At 39.6% G+C, this 18,222-nt stretch overlaps 2 protein-coding genes across 2 annotated transcripts; both read left to right on the top strand.

Annotated features, from left to right (window-relative positions):
- The first annotated feature begins 343 nt into the window (after positions 1–343).
- On the top strand, positions 344–5,514 carry LOC146572176 (B-cell receptor CD22-like). The gene is made up of 7 exons (XM_085276186.1): positions 344–398; positions 2,689–2,994; positions 3,069–3,302; positions 3,390–3,452; positions 3,688–3,900; positions 4,006–4,344; positions 5,165–5,514. The coding sequence occupies exons 1-7, from the start codon at positions 344–346 to the stop codon at positions 5,512–5,514; spliced, it is 1,560 nt and encodes a 519-aa protein (XP_085132312.1).
- Positions 5,515–10,834: 5,320 nt separating this feature from the next.
- On the top strand, positions 10,835–16,049 carry LOC146572175 (B-cell receptor CD22-like). The gene is made up of 7 exons (XM_085276185.1): positions 10,835–10,889; positions 13,185–13,490; positions 13,565–13,798; positions 13,886–13,939; positions 14,139–14,396; positions 14,501–14,839; positions 15,700–16,049. The coding sequence occupies exons 1-7, from the start codon at positions 10,835–10,837 to the stop codon at positions 16,047–16,049; spliced, it is 1,596 nt and encodes a 531-aa protein (XP_085132311.1).
- Positions 16,050–18,222: the final 2,173 nt, after the last annotated feature.

The raw sequence follows: 18,222 nt of genomic DNA, 5'->3' as shown, positions 1-18,222 counted from the left end.
TTCTTTTCCACACTAAAAATTTGGGGTTTGGGGTTTTTTTTGCTGAAAAAAATAAAGTCAGGCACTTGTTTAAAAGAAAATAAAAACTATAATATTACTAAGTAAGGTGATGAAAAACATACAGAGAAAAACTGCTGCATTATGCAATTCGTTTTAAAACTCATGATGATGGAGGAAGTGATTAACTGGTGTTAAACCTTCATACAGTTTATTTTTAGATGTAGTGGTGTTCATAACTGTCAGTTCTGTTGTCAGCCTTTCCTGTGAGAATGTTCAGCTCTAAAGATCTTTTAAAGATTCATACAATCAACTTTCTGACCAGAAGCTGAAATCTACAGCAGCCATGATCGTAGCAGAAGCTGGATTTTTGGTTTTGGGTTTCATTCTGTGTCTCTCAGGTAGGAATGACTCTTTCTCCTCCTTCCTCCTTACAGGTCTTAGCGTTTTAGCTTTGATGAGCTCTTGAAGAGTCTGAAAGTGCAAGATTATAATCTTTTATGGTACAATAATATCATCATTAAATGACTGGCACAGAGTAGAAAGACGTGTAAACTTAAATCTGCACACATTTGATAATGAATCTTCTGTTGTGTTTCAACATATAAAAAGATCAAAAATGGTCTCCTGTCAGCTCACAGTATGAATATGTTGATAGTATAAGAAGTATAACATCATTACTGGAACAACAATCCCCAGACTGAGATTATTATGAGGTGTGTTAAGATTAAAGTGCAGTCAGTATCACAGAGGTGGCTGTCTTAGTACAATGTCAGATCTCCAGCGTAACCTTTGTTGAACACATAACCTGATCTTGAGCAGGTATGCGTGTGCAGGCAAACTGGGCAGTTCTTGGCGCCTGGAGCCCAGGGGCGGCCTATGACAGATCATCTGGTCCGCTGGAACTCAAGCCCTTTTGGCCATGAACCTTGGCCCAATTAAGGCCTCCCTTCCTCTCCTGCTGGGATGTATGTGCAGATATTGCCAAGATGTGTGGCCTTAGGTCTTCAGTACTTTACGGCAGTGGTCCCCAACACCCGGGCAAAAGACCAGTACCGGTCCGTGAGTCGTTTGGTACCATGCCACGAGAGTTGAGGCTCAGGTGGGAAATTTATGGTTTTCAGGATTTTTATTGTTAAATTGGCTTACCTGGGTCTTTTCCCGTGTTGTAGTTGTGTGTCTTATTTTGAGAGAAATATTTCCGAGTTACCATAGCAACCAGAGAGCATTAAGGGGCAGAGAGGGGGATGTTTTTGGTGCATTTCAGGAGGATGTTGCTGATAATGTTACACAATTACACAGTGAATTCACATTTATTATTATATTTATAAAATTACACAGTTTTTGTCTTGGTTGTATCATTTTATTTTGTTGTATTTATCCGCAACACCTTTAAGGCCGGTCTGTGAAAATATTGTCTGACATTAAACAGGTGGCGCAAAAAACTTTTGGGACCGCTGCTCTACAGGGCTGCAGATGGCCCGGTTCTCCCGGATCCATCTCCGTTTGCCTCTGTCTCATGGGAGCGTTATTGTGGCATCCCATGTCATTTTTAAGTACATTTTGTGACAAAGATACACACATTCACACCCCATAAGAATATTGTTGATTTATGTACCTGTGCATTTTTTATTATTTTGTGTTGAAGCTGTTCTGTTTCTTCTTTACACGTGCATTTCTATTTGTAGGCGATCTTTTTTATTACATCTTCCTGTGTAATAAAAAATAAATAATATAAAATAATAAAAATAAAATGTGACAGAACAGCTGCTGATACAAAGGATTGCACTGAGACATGCTCATAAGAAGATGAGTATTCGTTGATGTTGTGAGACACAAAAACATGCAGGAAATCATATTGTTGTCGCCCCAACAACACTTCCATTGTGTTTTGCATGTTTTTGCAGCTTTTTGTTTCTTTTTTCCATGTTGCAGTGCATCTGACCTCTGAAGGCCACCTTATAAAATTCCTATCCCATGTCATTGTTTGTGGGGGTTTTCTAGAACACACATGCTGTGTGAATGTTAAAGCTGTTTGTGATTCTAATTACTTCCAATTACCTCTGCTTACTCTGCTGTTTACAGCAGAGTAAGCAGAGTTCATCATCACAGCTGTTCATGTTGATCGCTGATCTTCAGCCTGGAGATTCTGTTTCACTGCAGAGGTGTTACCATTATAAACCAGACACAGACAACAGTTTTAACCACTGCAGCTTCCTGCTCTTGCAAAAACAACCTCAAAGAACACGTCATTTATAATATGATGAACAAAACAGACTCAAATGAAAGAAAGAAGTCGTGTTTTGTGTGTTCGATGTGTTAGACAACTAAGTACGAAACTGTCCTGTTAGCTGATGCACTTAGATTGTCTTTTTAATATTCAAGCTGTTGTATTTATTCTCTCAACTTTACATGTAAAAGTTACAACAAGAACAAATGATGGGTGTCTGATACCGTGTTCAATTTGAGCTTTGGCTCTAAGATATGAGTAATTATTTAGGAGTCACTAAACATGAATAAAAAGGATTATATTATTATAAATATATTATAAATTATATAAGCTGTCTATAACTTAAAATACTCAAGTTATTTCTTACAGTGCAGTTATAACATTATTTTAAAATTAATGATATAAAAACAGAGAGTAACAAAAATAATGTATCTGTTCACTAATAAAAGTTTCTATTAAAGGTGTTAATGGAGGAGAAACCAGGATCTGTGCTCTCAAAGGTTCATCAGTGGATCTGCACTGCTCACATCAACATCTGACTTCAAGCAGCAAATGGTTCACTATAGACTGGGATGGTTACAAGTATGTTCAGAGTGAGCTCTCTGTGGATGGACAACGTGTAACGTACAACATGTCTGAAGAGAAAAACCCAACTTTAACCATCAATGATCTAAGAGAGAGTGATGCAAACACTTACTGCTGTATGAAGACTACAGACAGTCCAGGAAACTGTTCACTCAGTAATATTACTCTTCAGGTTGTTGCAGGTACAGTGACTTTTACTTATTACTTACTTTCCAAATGACATCATTGTATAAGTTGTTCTCCATCATCCTCTCAGAGCTGCAGGTAAAGGTGATTCCTGCCACAGAGGGACAGACAGTAACACTGATGTGCAGCAGCAGCTGTCCTCTGACTGAAAAGCCTGCAGCCTACATCTGGTACAAGAACAGAGAGTTTCTCTATGAGGACTGGTCTCCCTGGTACCAAGAGCTGCTCAGCAGTGAGGAAGCAGTCACATACTCCTGTGCTGTCAAAGGCTACGAGCATCTCAGAGCCCCTGAAGTCTCTGTGGGTGAGTCATGATGTTTATTGTTCTACAAAACAAACACAATGAGTCACACAGTGAATCATTTTAATCAGTATTATGTCTTTGTTTCAGATTCCATCACAGAAACCTGCTTCAGTGTGACCTATGCTAAAGGGAGAATCACATATCCCAGAGGTGACGTTTCAACAAATTATCAAATATCTTCCATCAAACCTCTAATATATATTTGTTCATTGTCATTTTCCTTATAAAAAATTAAGCTAAATATGACCTTTGTTAATTTTTTTAACAAAGGTCATATTTAGCTTAATTGACCTGATAATTTTTTTGTTAGCATCTTAAAAACAAAATTAGAATTATAAACATTATGCTACGGTTACTGATGAAAACTGTATTTATTATCTTTCAGAGGTTCATGTTCAAAGAACGAATTACACATCAGATAGTGTCACACTGACCTGTAACACCACCTGTAAGCTGTTTGACCCTCAAACTGCCTACATGAGCTGCAAAAACACAAGCGGAAACTACAAGAATCAACAATGTTTAACTCACAGCAATTCAACATACAGGTTCTCTTGTGCTGTGAAAGACCACAAGTACCTTCAGTCTGCAGAAGTCTGTGAGTAATAAAGAAGTCTTTTTTTTTTTCTTCTAGTTAACTATAAATACAAATGTCAGCATACAGGCCATCCATATAACTATAAATCTTCCATCTATATTTCAGGTGTTCAGGGTAAAAACTGCCGAATTAGGAATTATGTCACCAGGAGAATCTGTGCTCTGGAAGGATCTTCAGTGAACATCACATGTGAATACTCACATCCTGATAATAAGAAGCCAGAGTTCAAATGGAGTAAAAAATGGAGAAAAGATAAAGTGGAAGTTGAAGAGCTGCTTCAGGCTGCAGGTCGTGTGGAGTATCAGGACAACATGAAGAACCAACACATCCTGACCATCAACAACCTGAAGAAGAATGACTCAGGAGGATACACATTCAGATTCAAGAGAGATCATGAAGGATGGACACAGTCTGATCTGCCTGGAGTCTTTTTGATTGTTACAGGTAAATCTTAGGTAAATTCATTGTATCTGTCAGTGCCATTCACAGGTTGTTAATCTGTAGTCCCACAAAACCCCTTTACAAGAAATTGATTTCGGCTTGCTGATGAAAAAAGAAAAGTGTATCGATACATTCATGTGTTTGATTTGCAGCTGTGGCTGTTTAAGGATCAGTTCATTTTAACTACCTTACATGTATACTGTTGATTAGATTAATCTACAGTAATGAAACTCTATCTGTAAGATCACCATTTCAAATGTTGTCATTCTGTCAGATCAATGTATCTCTGAATAGTCGACTTTAAAAGGACTCAGACAACCTGCCTGTTTCTGACTGTAAAAATAACTGTTACATGTAATGTAGAAGGGTTTTAGGCTTCACATCCTTCAAGTTTTTTTCCTTCTGTAAAAAATGCATGAAGGTATATTTTGTATTTTTATAGTTGTGCTTGTGTAAGATTTACACAGTTCTTAACAACTCTACATGTACACTGTTGGCTAGATCAGCCTTCAGTGCCTTCAGTGAAATAAATCATAGGTATGAATCATATGAAAATATAGGTATTTTATTTTATTAGGAAAATGATTCCAAATCATAGTAAAAAAAATGGAGAAAACACTAATTTACAAAATGGAAAAAATGTTGTGGAATAATAATTACAATACTTTTGTGTAAGAGGATTTAGATTGAAGTTACACAAATCTGAAGTTACAAATACCTTGAACAGGACTAAAGGATCATTTTGTAGTAAAGTCATGAAACCATCTTTCATGTCTAAGCCGCACAGGAAATTTTTTGTTTTTGACCAATGTTCCTCTTCCAGAGCTGAGAGTGAAGATGAGTCCTTCTGCAGTGGTGACAGAGGGTCAGAGAGTCACACTGACCTGCAGTACCAGCTGTCCTCTGACTGACAACACAAACTACATTTGGTACTTGAACAGTCGACCTCTGACCCCGAGAGAGAACCAGAACAAACATCTGATCCTAGACCCAGTCAGCAGGGAGGATGCAGGAAGCTACTCCTGTGCTGTGAAAACCAACAAAGATATCAGCTCTGCTCCAAAGACTCTCACTGTCCAAAGTATCACAGGAACATGGACACCAGCAGCTGCAGGAGTTTCTGCAGCTCTGCTGGTTTTAATACTTCTCACTGTCTGCTGGTGTGTTAGGTAAGTGTTGGTTCACAGCAGTAGATTCAATCTCTGCTCTGAAGTCACTTATTTTCAGTTTATTCACTTCAACCAGGAAAAAGAGAACTTCTGCTCAGTCTCCAACAACAACAAGTTCTGACCACATTGAACAGGTAAAGATTAGGGTTGTAGATTGTCTAATCTTTCCAGTGGCCATTTCATTTTTGCCATCATATAGTAGAAGGAGTCAAGTTTAAAGTGCAATATAATGTAATGCTGTTTTTCTCCATCAGGTCATCCCTGGTCCTGTGTATGAAAACATCTCAACACAACTGAAGCAGGAGGATGAAGTCCACTACAGCAGAGTGCACTTCACAAACAAACACGTGGTACCTCTTTATTCCACCTTACAGTCGGTTCAGCCCTGAAAACAGGAGCATTTCCATGATGCTGTTGTCAGTGCCTGTAACCCAGTGTTTTCTAGTTTGTGGACATTATGCTTTTTATTTTTGGAATATTCTGTGCTTCTTAGGTTCATGGTTATTTTTACATCTTCTATTAAGTTTGTTTCAGTCAGTCTTCAGTTCTTTGTGATTTAATGAGTTGTATTTTTTGTACTTGCTGTTTTATTTTATTAGTCTTTCATCCTGTGTTCATTGTGTTCAGTTTTGCTGCCCCTGTATAGTTATGTCGGATTTGTTCCCCCTGTGTTGCCACCTGCTGTCCATCCTCTCGTTATTGTGTGTGTGTATTTAAGTCCTGAATCTCGTTCGTGTGTGGTCCACGTTCCGTTGTTTATGCTAAGTATGTTTATGTTAAGTTGTGAGTTCCTAGTTGAAAGAGTCTTAGTTTCTAGTTTAGCTTTCGATTGTTTCTTTTAGTGTTTTTTATACTTCATTTTAAGTTCTGCATCTCAGCAAATAAAGCTTCCTCCACAACTTAAATCTCTTGTCTTGGATTGTGTTTGGGACAGTTGCTGTACTTAAGTCCAATTTTCAGGTATCTCTGCATTTCTTGAGTATTTTTCTGACAACTTTTTACTTTTACTCCCTTCTGTTAGGTCTGCACTCGCAGGCCTTGCTAACTCAGAGACTCACCATGAACAAAGCAAGATAATCAGAGCTTAATTGGTTTTACTTGTGCAAGGGAAGCCCAGTCAGATTCTCAGAGTTGCAAGTTCTGCTCCAAAGCCCCAGCTTCCCTTCGCAGGTTTATTGAATGAAAACAGTAACACAACCCCCCACTGTAAACCCCATATGGTGTGTCGTAGAAGCTAAGGCTATGTGTGTATATGCACGTGCGAGTATGTGAGTGAATGTGTGTGAATGTGGGTGTGTGTGTGTGTGTGTGTGTGTGTGTGTGTGTGTGTGTGTGTGCCTGTATACGTGACTTCCTGGTTACAATCGTTTTAACAACATCTCTGTTCATAGAAGGGTCATCTCCCCTCACACCCCGTATAGGGCTTAACCCCTTTAATGGTCCACCATATACAAGTACAGGTAGGGATAGGTATCGTTTAGGTTTTATCCGATACCAGCACCAAACCGGTACTTTTGAGATGGTGCTGGTGCTTAAAGGTGCTTAAACGGTGCTCGAACCGGTGCTTAAAGAATGGAGAACACAAAATTGGTCCAAAAACCTCTCATGTTCAGCTGTTTTTTTGTAAAAAGATAACAATGTTAGCCTTTTCTGCAGCTATAGGGGATTTATGGTATCACTCTTGGCTGGAAGCAGTGCTTAAACAATGGAAAAAACAAACTTTGTCCAAAAACCTCTCATGTTTAGCTGTTTCCCTCTTTTTCTTTGGTCATTTTAGCCTTTTTGGCCAGGGTGAAGGGAGTATCTGTCATCAAACAAGAAGACAGCCGCATGTAGCTATGATGATGTTTGCTAGTTCACCTTACATGCATTAATGTAATAACATGGTTAGCCTACTCAATGTAAATTACACACAAACAACATTAAGCTACTCACGCAGAGAAGAACGGCTGCTGCTGCTGCATCATCCGTCATCATTTCTGCTACACTGGCAGGGCTAGGGGCCAGGACTCTCCTCTTGGGGTTTTTGGGGGATGTTGCTAACTCCGGGTCCGATAACAGGCAACCCACCCGCAATAGATGTGCACGGTGTGAGGTCCCGCAGCAAGCTATCAAATACGGTGCATTTCTCGGCTTTTAACAAAATGCTATACGTCGCCAGGTGTTTCATCATATTCGAGGAGTTACCTCCTTTGCACAGCATCACCTTAAAGCACTTGTTGCAGGCTGCTGAGTTTGCATCTTTTGCTGTGAAGTACAGCCAGACTTTTTATTCTGTAGCTCTGCTCTAAAAGAACGTACGTACCTGGGCCCACCTACTATCCTCGGAAAGGTAAAATGATTGGCTAGAATCCAAAATGTATGACATCTCAGGAAAAAAAAAACACCAAAATAAAGCACCAAAATGTGCGCTGCTTTTCGGTCTGGTTACTACCGTTTATGTCAGAACCGGTGCCATTACCGGTACCCATCTCTAAGTACAGGTGAGCCCATAAAGGGCAGGAAGGGAACATTCCTAACTAAATAAGGAAACCAGAATCTTTACATGGAATGTGCCTGCAGTTAAACACTATAGCTATAGCCTCCCCCACCATCCTACATGTAGGGAAGGAGAATAAACACAGAAGAACATCTTTCATTTATAACATTTATACTGGTTACTCAGGGGGTTAAAATGGGCCCGAATTAGTTCTGGTGTCTGTAAGTTGTAGCCAGCATCTAGCTAGCACTACAGAACAGGAATCAGCTTAAAGGGAGTAGCATAACATAACGATTCTACATTTCTATCAACTCAACAAACATTAGCAAATACAAACTGTTTACTGTTAAGTAAAGCAGTTTCGCCCCTGTTCTTTTTTATTCCTCGGGCATCCAGAGATGGCACCGGACTCAGTAGTCATTTTACAAAACCTTTATTCATCCAGTTACGCATGCATCTTCTAGAAGGGGAGATGTGCAAGGCCGGTGTCCCTCTGCAGATCTTCACTTCTTTGTTTGTTACAACCAGTTTTATAGAAGCAACCCCATTGTAAAACCCCCATGGTGTGTTGCAAACTCTGTGTTTGTGTATGTATGTGCAAACACGTGAGTGCCTGTGTGTGCATGTACCCGTGTGTTTATGTGAGTACACGTTAGTGACTGTGCATGTGGGTGTGTGAGCGTAACCATCAAAGCACTGTGTGTGTGTGTGTGTGTGTGTGTGTGTGTGTGTGTGTGTGTGTGTGTGTGTGTGTGTGTGTGTGTGTGTGTGTGACTTCCTGCCGGTCAAAAAAGTAATCAGAATCAGAATCAGAATCAGAATACTTTATTGATCCCTGGGGGAAATTATTTTTTGTTACAGTGCTCCATTTTAAACCAACATTAAGACAAGACAGACAATACGCTAACTAAGAATAGTACAATATATACATATATATACATACATACATACATAAGTCACTTATAAATAAATATTTGGAAAAGAAACATGTGTAGTTGTAGCAGCATCTCCCCTCTCCCAAGCTACACCAAATTCCTCTACACAACATACAAAACAGAGTTAACAGATTACAAGCACTGAGACCCCCACTCTGCACCCACTGGGCCATTGGCCTCTTGTTGTCTTACATTTACAGGTAAGCAAGTGGAGAGTCTCCTGCAAACCTACTTCTAACTTGTGACAATTATGAGCTTTTATTAAATTCAGGTAAAAACATCAGCATCAGCATCCCCCCAACTGTAGCTTCCTGTCTCCTTTTATGACAGGCAGATCGCCAGTGTCAATAAATTCCTTTCCCTCTACACAATTACACACACTCTCAGGCCTACAGCTAAGCCAAACTAAAACACACAGACCTATTCCTCTGATCTACTGCTGGACCCTCTCATCTAAGCAAATTTAACACATCATATTGTAATAATTGTTTTCTTGTACTCACAATACTGGAATATTTCTAACATTTTGAGTTATTTTCCAGTGTTAGAAAATCAGCACTGCTCAGTGTTAGCCATTGTTAATCTTCAAAACTGACTAGGTTACTTTTAAACATATAACACTGTCAAAAGTGTTAATTTAACACTCAACAGTGTTGTATTTAACACTCAGAGGTGTGGACCCATATAGACACTCTCCAGTGTTAATTTAACACTGGAGATTTTGTTGTGTAGGCTGAGACCTCCCAGTAACTTCACCCCCTCATTTCTGAACCCCCCACCCCGCAGATGAGGAGAGCAAGAGCCTCAACCCCCATCATGAGCACCTTTTACAAAGGCACCATTGAGTATCCTCACCAGCTCCATCACTGGGTAGTATGGCTCCTGCACTGGGTCCTTCCGGAAAAAGTTACAACGAGTAGTGAGAGCAGCAGAGAGATCATGGGTACTTCCCTTCCCTCTCTCCAGGACATCTACTATCTCACGGGAAAAGCCCTTTGCATTACATTACCTCTCGACTCTCTCACACATGAACTCCAGACCTACATTCTCCTCCTCCTTCCTCCTCCCTCCACCCCCGAGACATGCAAAACTCTGAACCTCCACCATCGCTTTTTCACTGACTGCCCCAACCCCACTTGCACACAAACTCTTGCCCACAAGCACTCTGATTGTGTTGGACCCTGACTGACATGGTACCAGGATGAAATCTTTGAACCTACTGTCGGACCTCGTGCAGTGTAGGATCCTGGTTTCCTCTTGGTGCACGACGATGCCTAACTTCATGTGGTGAGAGTATGCAGGCAGTTATTGGAGGATGAAAGAATTAATAGCATTGACTGACCCCAACACTCGCCTGACCCCGAGGATAGCATCTGTTGTGACTTCAGGAGGATGTGCTGATGTTGTCAGGCATGCATAAAAGCATGTGGGGGCAGTACAAACTACTAAGAATCATTTTTATTTACAAAAACAAAACTTTGTATCATATTTCCACTTTGATTTTCAGAGTGTGTTTGAATTCTGCTCTCTGTTGGTTGCTCATTGGTTGATCAGAGTAGTGGTGTCCTTTCACTCCTAACACATTACCCAGTCCATATCAATGTAGAAATGTAGAATGACATTTTTTTCCACACTAAAAACATTAAAAATGTTTGGGGTTTTTTTGTTGTAAGGTGATGAAAAACATACAGAGACAAAAATACTGCATTACGCAATTCCTTTTAAAACTCATGATGATGGAGGAAGTGATTAAAAGGTGTTAAACCTTCACACAGTTTATTTTTAGACGTAGTGGTGTTCATACCTGTCAGTTCTGTTTTCAGCCTTTCCCGGGAGCACGTTCAGCTCTAAAGATCTTTTAAAGATTCATACAATCAACTTTCTGACTAAAGCTGAAATCTACAGCAGCCATGATCGTGGCAGAAGCTGGATTTTTGTTTTTGGGTTTCATTCTGTGTCTCTCAGGTAGGAATGACTCTTTCTCCTCCTTCCTCCTTACAGGTCTTAGCGTTTTAGCTTTGATGAGCTCTTGAAGAGTCCGAAAGTGCAAGATTATAATCTTTTATGGTACAATAATATCATCATTAAATGACTGGCACAGAGTAGAAAGACGTGTAAACTTAAATCTGCACACATTTGATAATGAATCTTCTGTTGTGTTTCAACATATAAAAAGATCAAAAATGGTCTCCTGTCAGCTCACAGTATGAATATGTTGATAGTATAAGAAGTATAACATCATTACTGGAACAACAATCCCCAGACTGAGATAATTATTATGAGGTGTGTTAAGATTAAAGTGCAGTCAGTATCACAGAGGTGGCTGTCTTAGTACAATGTCAGATCTCCACCGTAACCTTTGTTGAACACATAACCTGATCTTGAGCAGGTATGCGTGTGCAGGCAAACTGGGCAGTTCTTGGCACCTGGAGCCCAGGGGCGGCCTATGACAGATCATCTGGTCCGCTGGAACTCAAGCCCTTTTGGCTATGAACCTTGGCCCAATTAAGGCCTCCCTTCCTCTCCTGCTGGGATGTATGTGCAGATATTGCCAAGATGTGTGGCCTTAGGTCTTCAGTACTTTACGGCAGTGGTCCCCAACACCCGGGCAAAAGACCAGTACCGGTCCGTGAGTCGTTTGGTACCATGCCACGAGAGTTGAGGCTCAGGTGTGAAATTTATGGTTTTCAGGATTTTTATTGTTAAATTGGCTTACCTGGGTCTTTTCCCGTGTTGTAGTTGTGTGTCTTATTTTGAGAGAAATATTTCCGAGTTACCATAGCAACCAGAGAGCATTAAGGGGCAGAGAGGGGGATGTTTTTGGTGCATTTCAGGAGGATGTTGCTGATAATGTTACACAATTACACAGTGAATTCACATTTATTATTATATTTATAAAATTACACAGTTTTTGTCTTGGTTGTATCATTTTATTTTGTTGTATTTATCCGAAACACCTTAAAGGCTGGTCTGTAAAAATATTGTCTGACATTAAACAGGTGGCGCAAAAAACTTTTGGGACCGCTGCTCTACAGGGCTGCAGATGGCCCGGTTCTCCCGGATCCATCTCCGTTTGCCTCTGTCTCATGGGAGCGTTATTGTGGCATCCCATGTCATTTTCAAGTACATTTTGTGACAAAGATACACACATTCACACCCCATAAGAATATTGTTGATTTATGTACCTGTGCATTTTTTATTTTGTGTTGAAGCTGTTCTGTTTCTTCTTTACACGTGCATTTCTATTTGTAGGCGATCTTTTTTATTACATCTTCCTGTGTAATAAAAAATAAATAATATAAAATAATAAAAATAAAATGTGACAGAACAGCTGCTGATACAAAGGATTGCACTGAGACATGCTCATAAGAAGATGAGTATTCGTTGATGTTGTGAGACACAAAAACATGCAGGAAATCATATTGTTGTCGCCCCAACAACACTTCCATTGTGTTTTGCATGTTTTTGCAGCTTTTTGTTTCTTTTTTTTCCATGTTGCAGTGCATCTGACCTCTCAGGGCCACCTTATAAAATTCCTATCCCATGTCATTGTTTGTGGGGGTTTTCTAGAACACACATGCTGTGTGAATGTTAAAGCTGTTTGTGATTCCAATTACTTCCAATTACCTCTGCTTACTCTGCTGTTAAAAACAGCAGAGTAAGCAGAGTTCATCATCACAGCTGTTCATGTTGATCGCTGATCTTCAGCCTGGAGATTCTGTTTCACCGCAGAGGTGTTACCATTATAAACCAGACACAGACAACAGTTTTCACCACTGCAGCTTCCTGCTCTTGCAAAAACAACCTCAAAGAACACGTCATTTATAATATGATGAACAAAACAGACTCAAATGAAAGAAAGAAGTTGTGTTTTGTGTGTTCGATGTGTCAGACAACTAAATACGAAACTGTCCTGTTAGCTGATGCACTTAGATTGTCTTTTTAATATTCAAGCTGTTGTATTGATTCTCTCAACTTTACATGTAAAAGTTACAACAATAACAAATGATGGGTGTCTGATACCGTGTTCAATTTGAGCTTTGCCTCTAAGATATGAGTAATTATTTAGGAGTCACTAAACATGAATAAAAAGGATTATATTATTATAAATATATTATAAATTATATAAGCTGTCTATAACTTAAAATACTCAAGTTATTTCTTACAGTGCAGTTATAACATTATTTTAAAATTCATGATATAAAAACAGAGAGTAACAAAAATAATGTATCTGTTCACTAATAAAAGTTTCTATTAAAGGTGTTAATGGAGGAGAAACCAGGATCTGTGCTCTCAAAGGTTCATCAGTGGATCTGCACTGCTCACATCAACATCTGACCTCAAGCAGCAAATGGTTCACTATAGACTGGGATGGTTACAAGTATGTTCAGAGTGAGCTCTCTGTGGATGGACAACGTGTAACGTACAACATGTCTGAAGAGAAAAACCCAACTTTAACCATCAATGATCTAAGAGAGAGTGATGCAAACACTTACTGCTGTATGAAGACTACAGACAGTCCAGGAAACTGTTCACTCAGTAATATTACTCTTCAGGTTGTTGCAGGTACAGTGACTTTTACTTATTACTTACTTTCCAAATGACATCATTGTATAAGTTGTTCTCCATCATCCTCTCAGAGCTGCAGGTAAAGGTGATTCCTGCCACAGAGGGACAGACAGTAACACTGATGTGCAGCAGCAGCTGTCCTCTGACTGAAAAGCCTGCAGCCTACATCTGGTACAAGAACAGAGAGTTTCTCTATGAGGACTGGTCTCCCTGGTACCAAGAGCTGCTCAGCAGTGAGGAAGCAGTCACATACTCCTGTGCTGTCAAAGGCTACGAGCATCTCAGAGCCCCTCAAGTCTCTGTGGGTGAGTCATGATGTTTATTGTTCTACAAAACAAACACAATGAGTCACACAGTGAATCATTTTAATCAGTATTATGTCTTTGTTTCAGATTCCATCACAGAAACCTGCTTCAGTGTGACCTATGCTAAAGGGAGAATCACATATCCCAGAGGTGACGTTTCAACAAATTATCAAATATCTTCCATCAAACCTCTAATATATATTTGTTCATTGTCATTTTCCTTATAAAAAATTAAGCTAAATATGACCTTTGTTAATTTTTTTAACAAAGGTCATATTTAGCTTAATTGACCTGATAATTTTTTTGTTAGCATCTTAAAAACAAAATTAGAATTATAAACATTATGCTACGGTTACTGATGAAAACTGTATTTATTATCTTTCAGAGGTTCATGTTCAAAGAACGAATTACACATCAGATAGTGTCACACTGACCTGTAACACCACCTGTAAGCTGTTTGACCCTCAAACTGCCTACATGAGCTGCAAAAACACAAGCGGAAACTACAAGAATCAACAATGTTTAACTCACAACAATTCAACATACAGGTTCTCTTGTGCTGTGAAAGACCACAAGTACCTTCACTCTGCAGAAGTCTGTGAGTAATAAAGAAGTCTTTTTTTTTTCTTCTAGTTAACTATAAATACAAATGTCAGCATACAGGCCATCCATATAACTATAAATCTTCCATCTATATTTCAGGTGTTCAGGGTAAAAACTGCCGAATTAGGAATTATGTCACCAGGAGAATCTGTGCTCTGGAAGGATCTTCAGTGAACATCACATGTGAATACTCACATCCTGATAATAAGAAGCCAGAGTTCAAATGGAGTAAAAAATGGAGAAAAGATAAAGTGGAAGTTGAAGAGCTGATTGAGGCTGCAGGTGGTGTGGAGTATCAGGACACCATGAAGAACCAACACATCCTGACCATCAACAACCTGAAGAAGAATGACTCAGGAGGATACACATTCAGATTCAAGAGAGATCATGAAGGATGGACACAGTCTGATCTGCCTGGAGTCTTTTTGATTGTTACAGGTAAATCTTAGGTAAATTCATTGTATCTGTCAGTGCCATTCACAGGTTGTTAATCTGTAGTCCCACAAAACCCCTTTACAAGAAATTGATTTCGGCTTGCTGATGAAAAAAGAAAAGTGTATCGATACATTCATGTGTTTGATTTGCAGCTGTGGCTGTTTAAGGATCAGTTCATTTTAACTACCTTACATGTATACTGTTGATTAGATTAATCTACAGTAATAAAACTCTATCTGTAAGATCACCATTTCAAATGTTGTCATTCTGTCAGATCAATGTATCTCTGAATAGTCGACTTTAAAAGGACTCAGACAACCTGCCTGTTTCTGACTGTAAAAATAACTGTTACATGTAATGTAGACGGGTTTTAGGCTTCACATCCTTCAAGTTTTTTTCCTTCTGTAAAAAATGCATGAAGGTATATGAAGTATTTTTATAGTTGTGCTTGTGTAAGATTTACACAGTTCTTAACAACTCTACATGTACACTGTTGGCTAGATCAGCCTTCAGTGCCTTCAGTGAAATAAATCATAGGTATGAATCATATGAAAATGTAGGTATTTTATTTTATTAGGAAAATGATTCCAAATCATAGTAAAAAAAAAATGGAGAAAACACTAATTTACAAAATGGAAAAAATGTTGTGGAGTAATAATTACAATACTTTTGTGTAAGAGGATTTAGATTGAAGTTACACAAATCTGAAGTTACAAATACCTTGAATTTGCACACTTCTTTGGTAAATACCTTTCACCGCTGAACAGGACTAAAGGATCATTTTGTAGTAAAGTCATGAAACCATCTTTCATGTCTAAGCCGCACAGGAAATTTTTTGTTTTTGACCAATGTTCCTCTTCCAGAGCTGAGAGTGAAGATGAGTCCTTCTGCAGTGGTGACAGAGGGTCAGAGAGTCACACTGACCTGCAGTACCAGCTGTCCTCTGACTGACAACACAAACTACATTTGGTACTTGAACAATCGACCTCTGACCCCGAGAGAGAACCAGAACAAACATCTGATCCTAGACCCAGTCAGCAGGGAGGATGCAGGAAGCTACTCCTGTGCTGTGAAAACCAACAAAGATATCAGCTCTGCTCCAAAGACTCTCACTGTCCAAAGTATCACAGGAACATGGACACCAGCAGCTGCAGGAGTTTCTGCTGCTCTGCTGGTTTTAATACTTCTCACTGTCTGCTGGTGTGTTAGGTAAGTGTTGGTTCACAGCAGTAGATTCAATCTCTGCTCTGAAGTCACTTATTTTCAGTTTATTCACTTCAACCAGGAAAAAGAGAACTTCTGCTCAGTCTCCAACAACAACAAGTTCTGACCACATTGAACAGGTAAAGATTAGGGTTGTAGATTGTCTAATCTTTCCAGTGGCCATTTCATTTTTGCCATCATATAGTAGAAGGAGTCAAGTTTAAAGTGCAATATAATGTAATGCTGTTTTTCTCCATCAGGTCAGCCCTGGTCCTGTGTATGAAAACATCTCAACACAACTGAAGCAGGAGGATGAAGTCCACTACAGCAGAGTGCACTTCACAAACAAACACGTGGTACCTCTTTATTCCACCTTACAGTCGGTTCAGCCCTGAAAACAGGAGCATTTCCATGATGCTGTTGTCAGTGCCTGTAACCCAGTGTTTTCTAGTTTGTGGACATTATGCTTTTTATTTTTGGAATATTCTGTGCTTCTTAGGTTCATGGTTATTTTTACATCTTCTATTAAGTTTGTTTCAGTCAGTCTTCAGTTCTTTGTGATTTAATGAGTTGTATTTTTTGTACTTGCTGTTTTATTTTATTAGTCTTTCATCCTGTGTTCATTGTGTTCAGTTTTGCTGCCCCTGTATAGTTATGTCGGATTTGTTCCCCCTGTGTTGCCACCTGCTGTCCATCCTCTCGTTATTGTGTGTGTGTATTTAAGTCCTGAATCTCGTTCGTGTGTGGTCCTTGTTTATGCCAAGTTGTAAGTTCCTAGTTGAAAGAGTCTTAGTTTCTAGTTTAGCTTTCGATTGTTTCTTTTAGTGTTTTTTATACTTCATTTTAAGTTCTGCATCTCAGCAAATAAAGCTTCCTCCACAACTTAAATCTCGTCTTGGATTGTGTTTGGGACAGTTGCTGTACTTAAGTCCAATTTTCAGGTATCTCTGCATTTCTTGAGTATTTTTCTGACAACTTTTTACTTTTACTCCCTTCTGTTAGGTCTCGCTAACTCAGAGACTCACCATGAACAAAGCAAGACAATCAGAGCTCAATTGGTTTTACTTGTGCAAGGGAAGCCCAGTCAGATTCTCAGAGTTGCAAGTTCTGCTCCAAAGCCCCAGCTTCCCTTCGCAGGTTTATTGAATGAAAACAGTAACACAACCCCCCACTGTAAACCCCATATGGTGTGTCGTAGAAGCTAAGGCTATGTGTGTATATGCACGTGCGAGTATGTGAGTGAATGTGTGTGTGTGTGTGTGTGTGTGTGTGTGTGTGTGTGTGTGTGTGTGTGTGTGTGTGTGTGTGTGTGCCTGTATACGTGACTTCCTGGTTACAATCGTTTTAACAACATCTCTGTTCATAGAAGGGTCATCTCCCCTCACACCCCGTATAGGGCTTAACCCCTTTAATGGTCCACCATATACAAGTACAGGTAGGGATAGGTATCGTTTAGGTTTTATCCGATACCAGCACCAAACCGGTACTTTTGAAATGGTGCCGGTGCTTAAACGGTGCTCGAACCGGTGCTTAAAGAATCAAGAACACAAACTTTGTCCAAAACCTCTCATGTTCAGCTGTTTTTTTGTAAAAAGATAACAATGTTAGCCTTTTCTGCAGCTATAGGGGATTTATGGTATCACTCTTGGCTGGAAGCAGTGCTTAATCAATGGAAAAAACAAACTTTGTCCAAAAACCTCTCATGTTTAGCTGTTTCCCTCTTTTTCTTTGGTCATTTTAGCCTTTTTGGCCAGGGTGAAGGGAGTATCTGTCATCAAACAAGAAGACAGCCGCATGTAGCTATGATGATGTTTGCTAGTTCACCTTACATGCATTAATGTAATAACATGGTTAGCCTACTCAATGTAAATTACACACAAACAACATTAAGCTACTCACGCAGAGAAGAACGGCTGCTGCTGCATCATCATCCGTCATCATTTCTGCTACACTGGCAGGGCTAGGGGCCAGGACTCTCCTCTTGGGGTTTTTGGGGGATGTTGCTAACTCCGGGTCCGATAACAGGCAACCCACCCGCAATAGATGTGCACGGTGTGAGGTCCCGCAGCAAGCTATCAAATACGGTGCATTTCTCGGCTTTTAACAAAATGCTATACGTCGCCAGGTGTTTCATCATATTCGAGGAGTTACCTCCTTTGCACAGCATCACCTTAAAGCACTTG

Source organism: Mchenga conophoros, linkage group LG6, assembly GCF_057382185.1.
Source record: "Mchenga conophoros isolate Kocher_MC1m ecotype Shallow Benthic linkage group LG6, M_conophoros_male_GT1.1, whole genome shotgun sequence".
Lineage (NCBI taxonomy): Eukaryota > Metazoa > Chordata > Actinopteri > Cichliformes > Cichlidae > Mchenga > Mchenga conophoros.
Note: the sequence above shows the minus strand (reverse complement) of the source record. Positions and strands in the feature narration are given on the sequence as shown.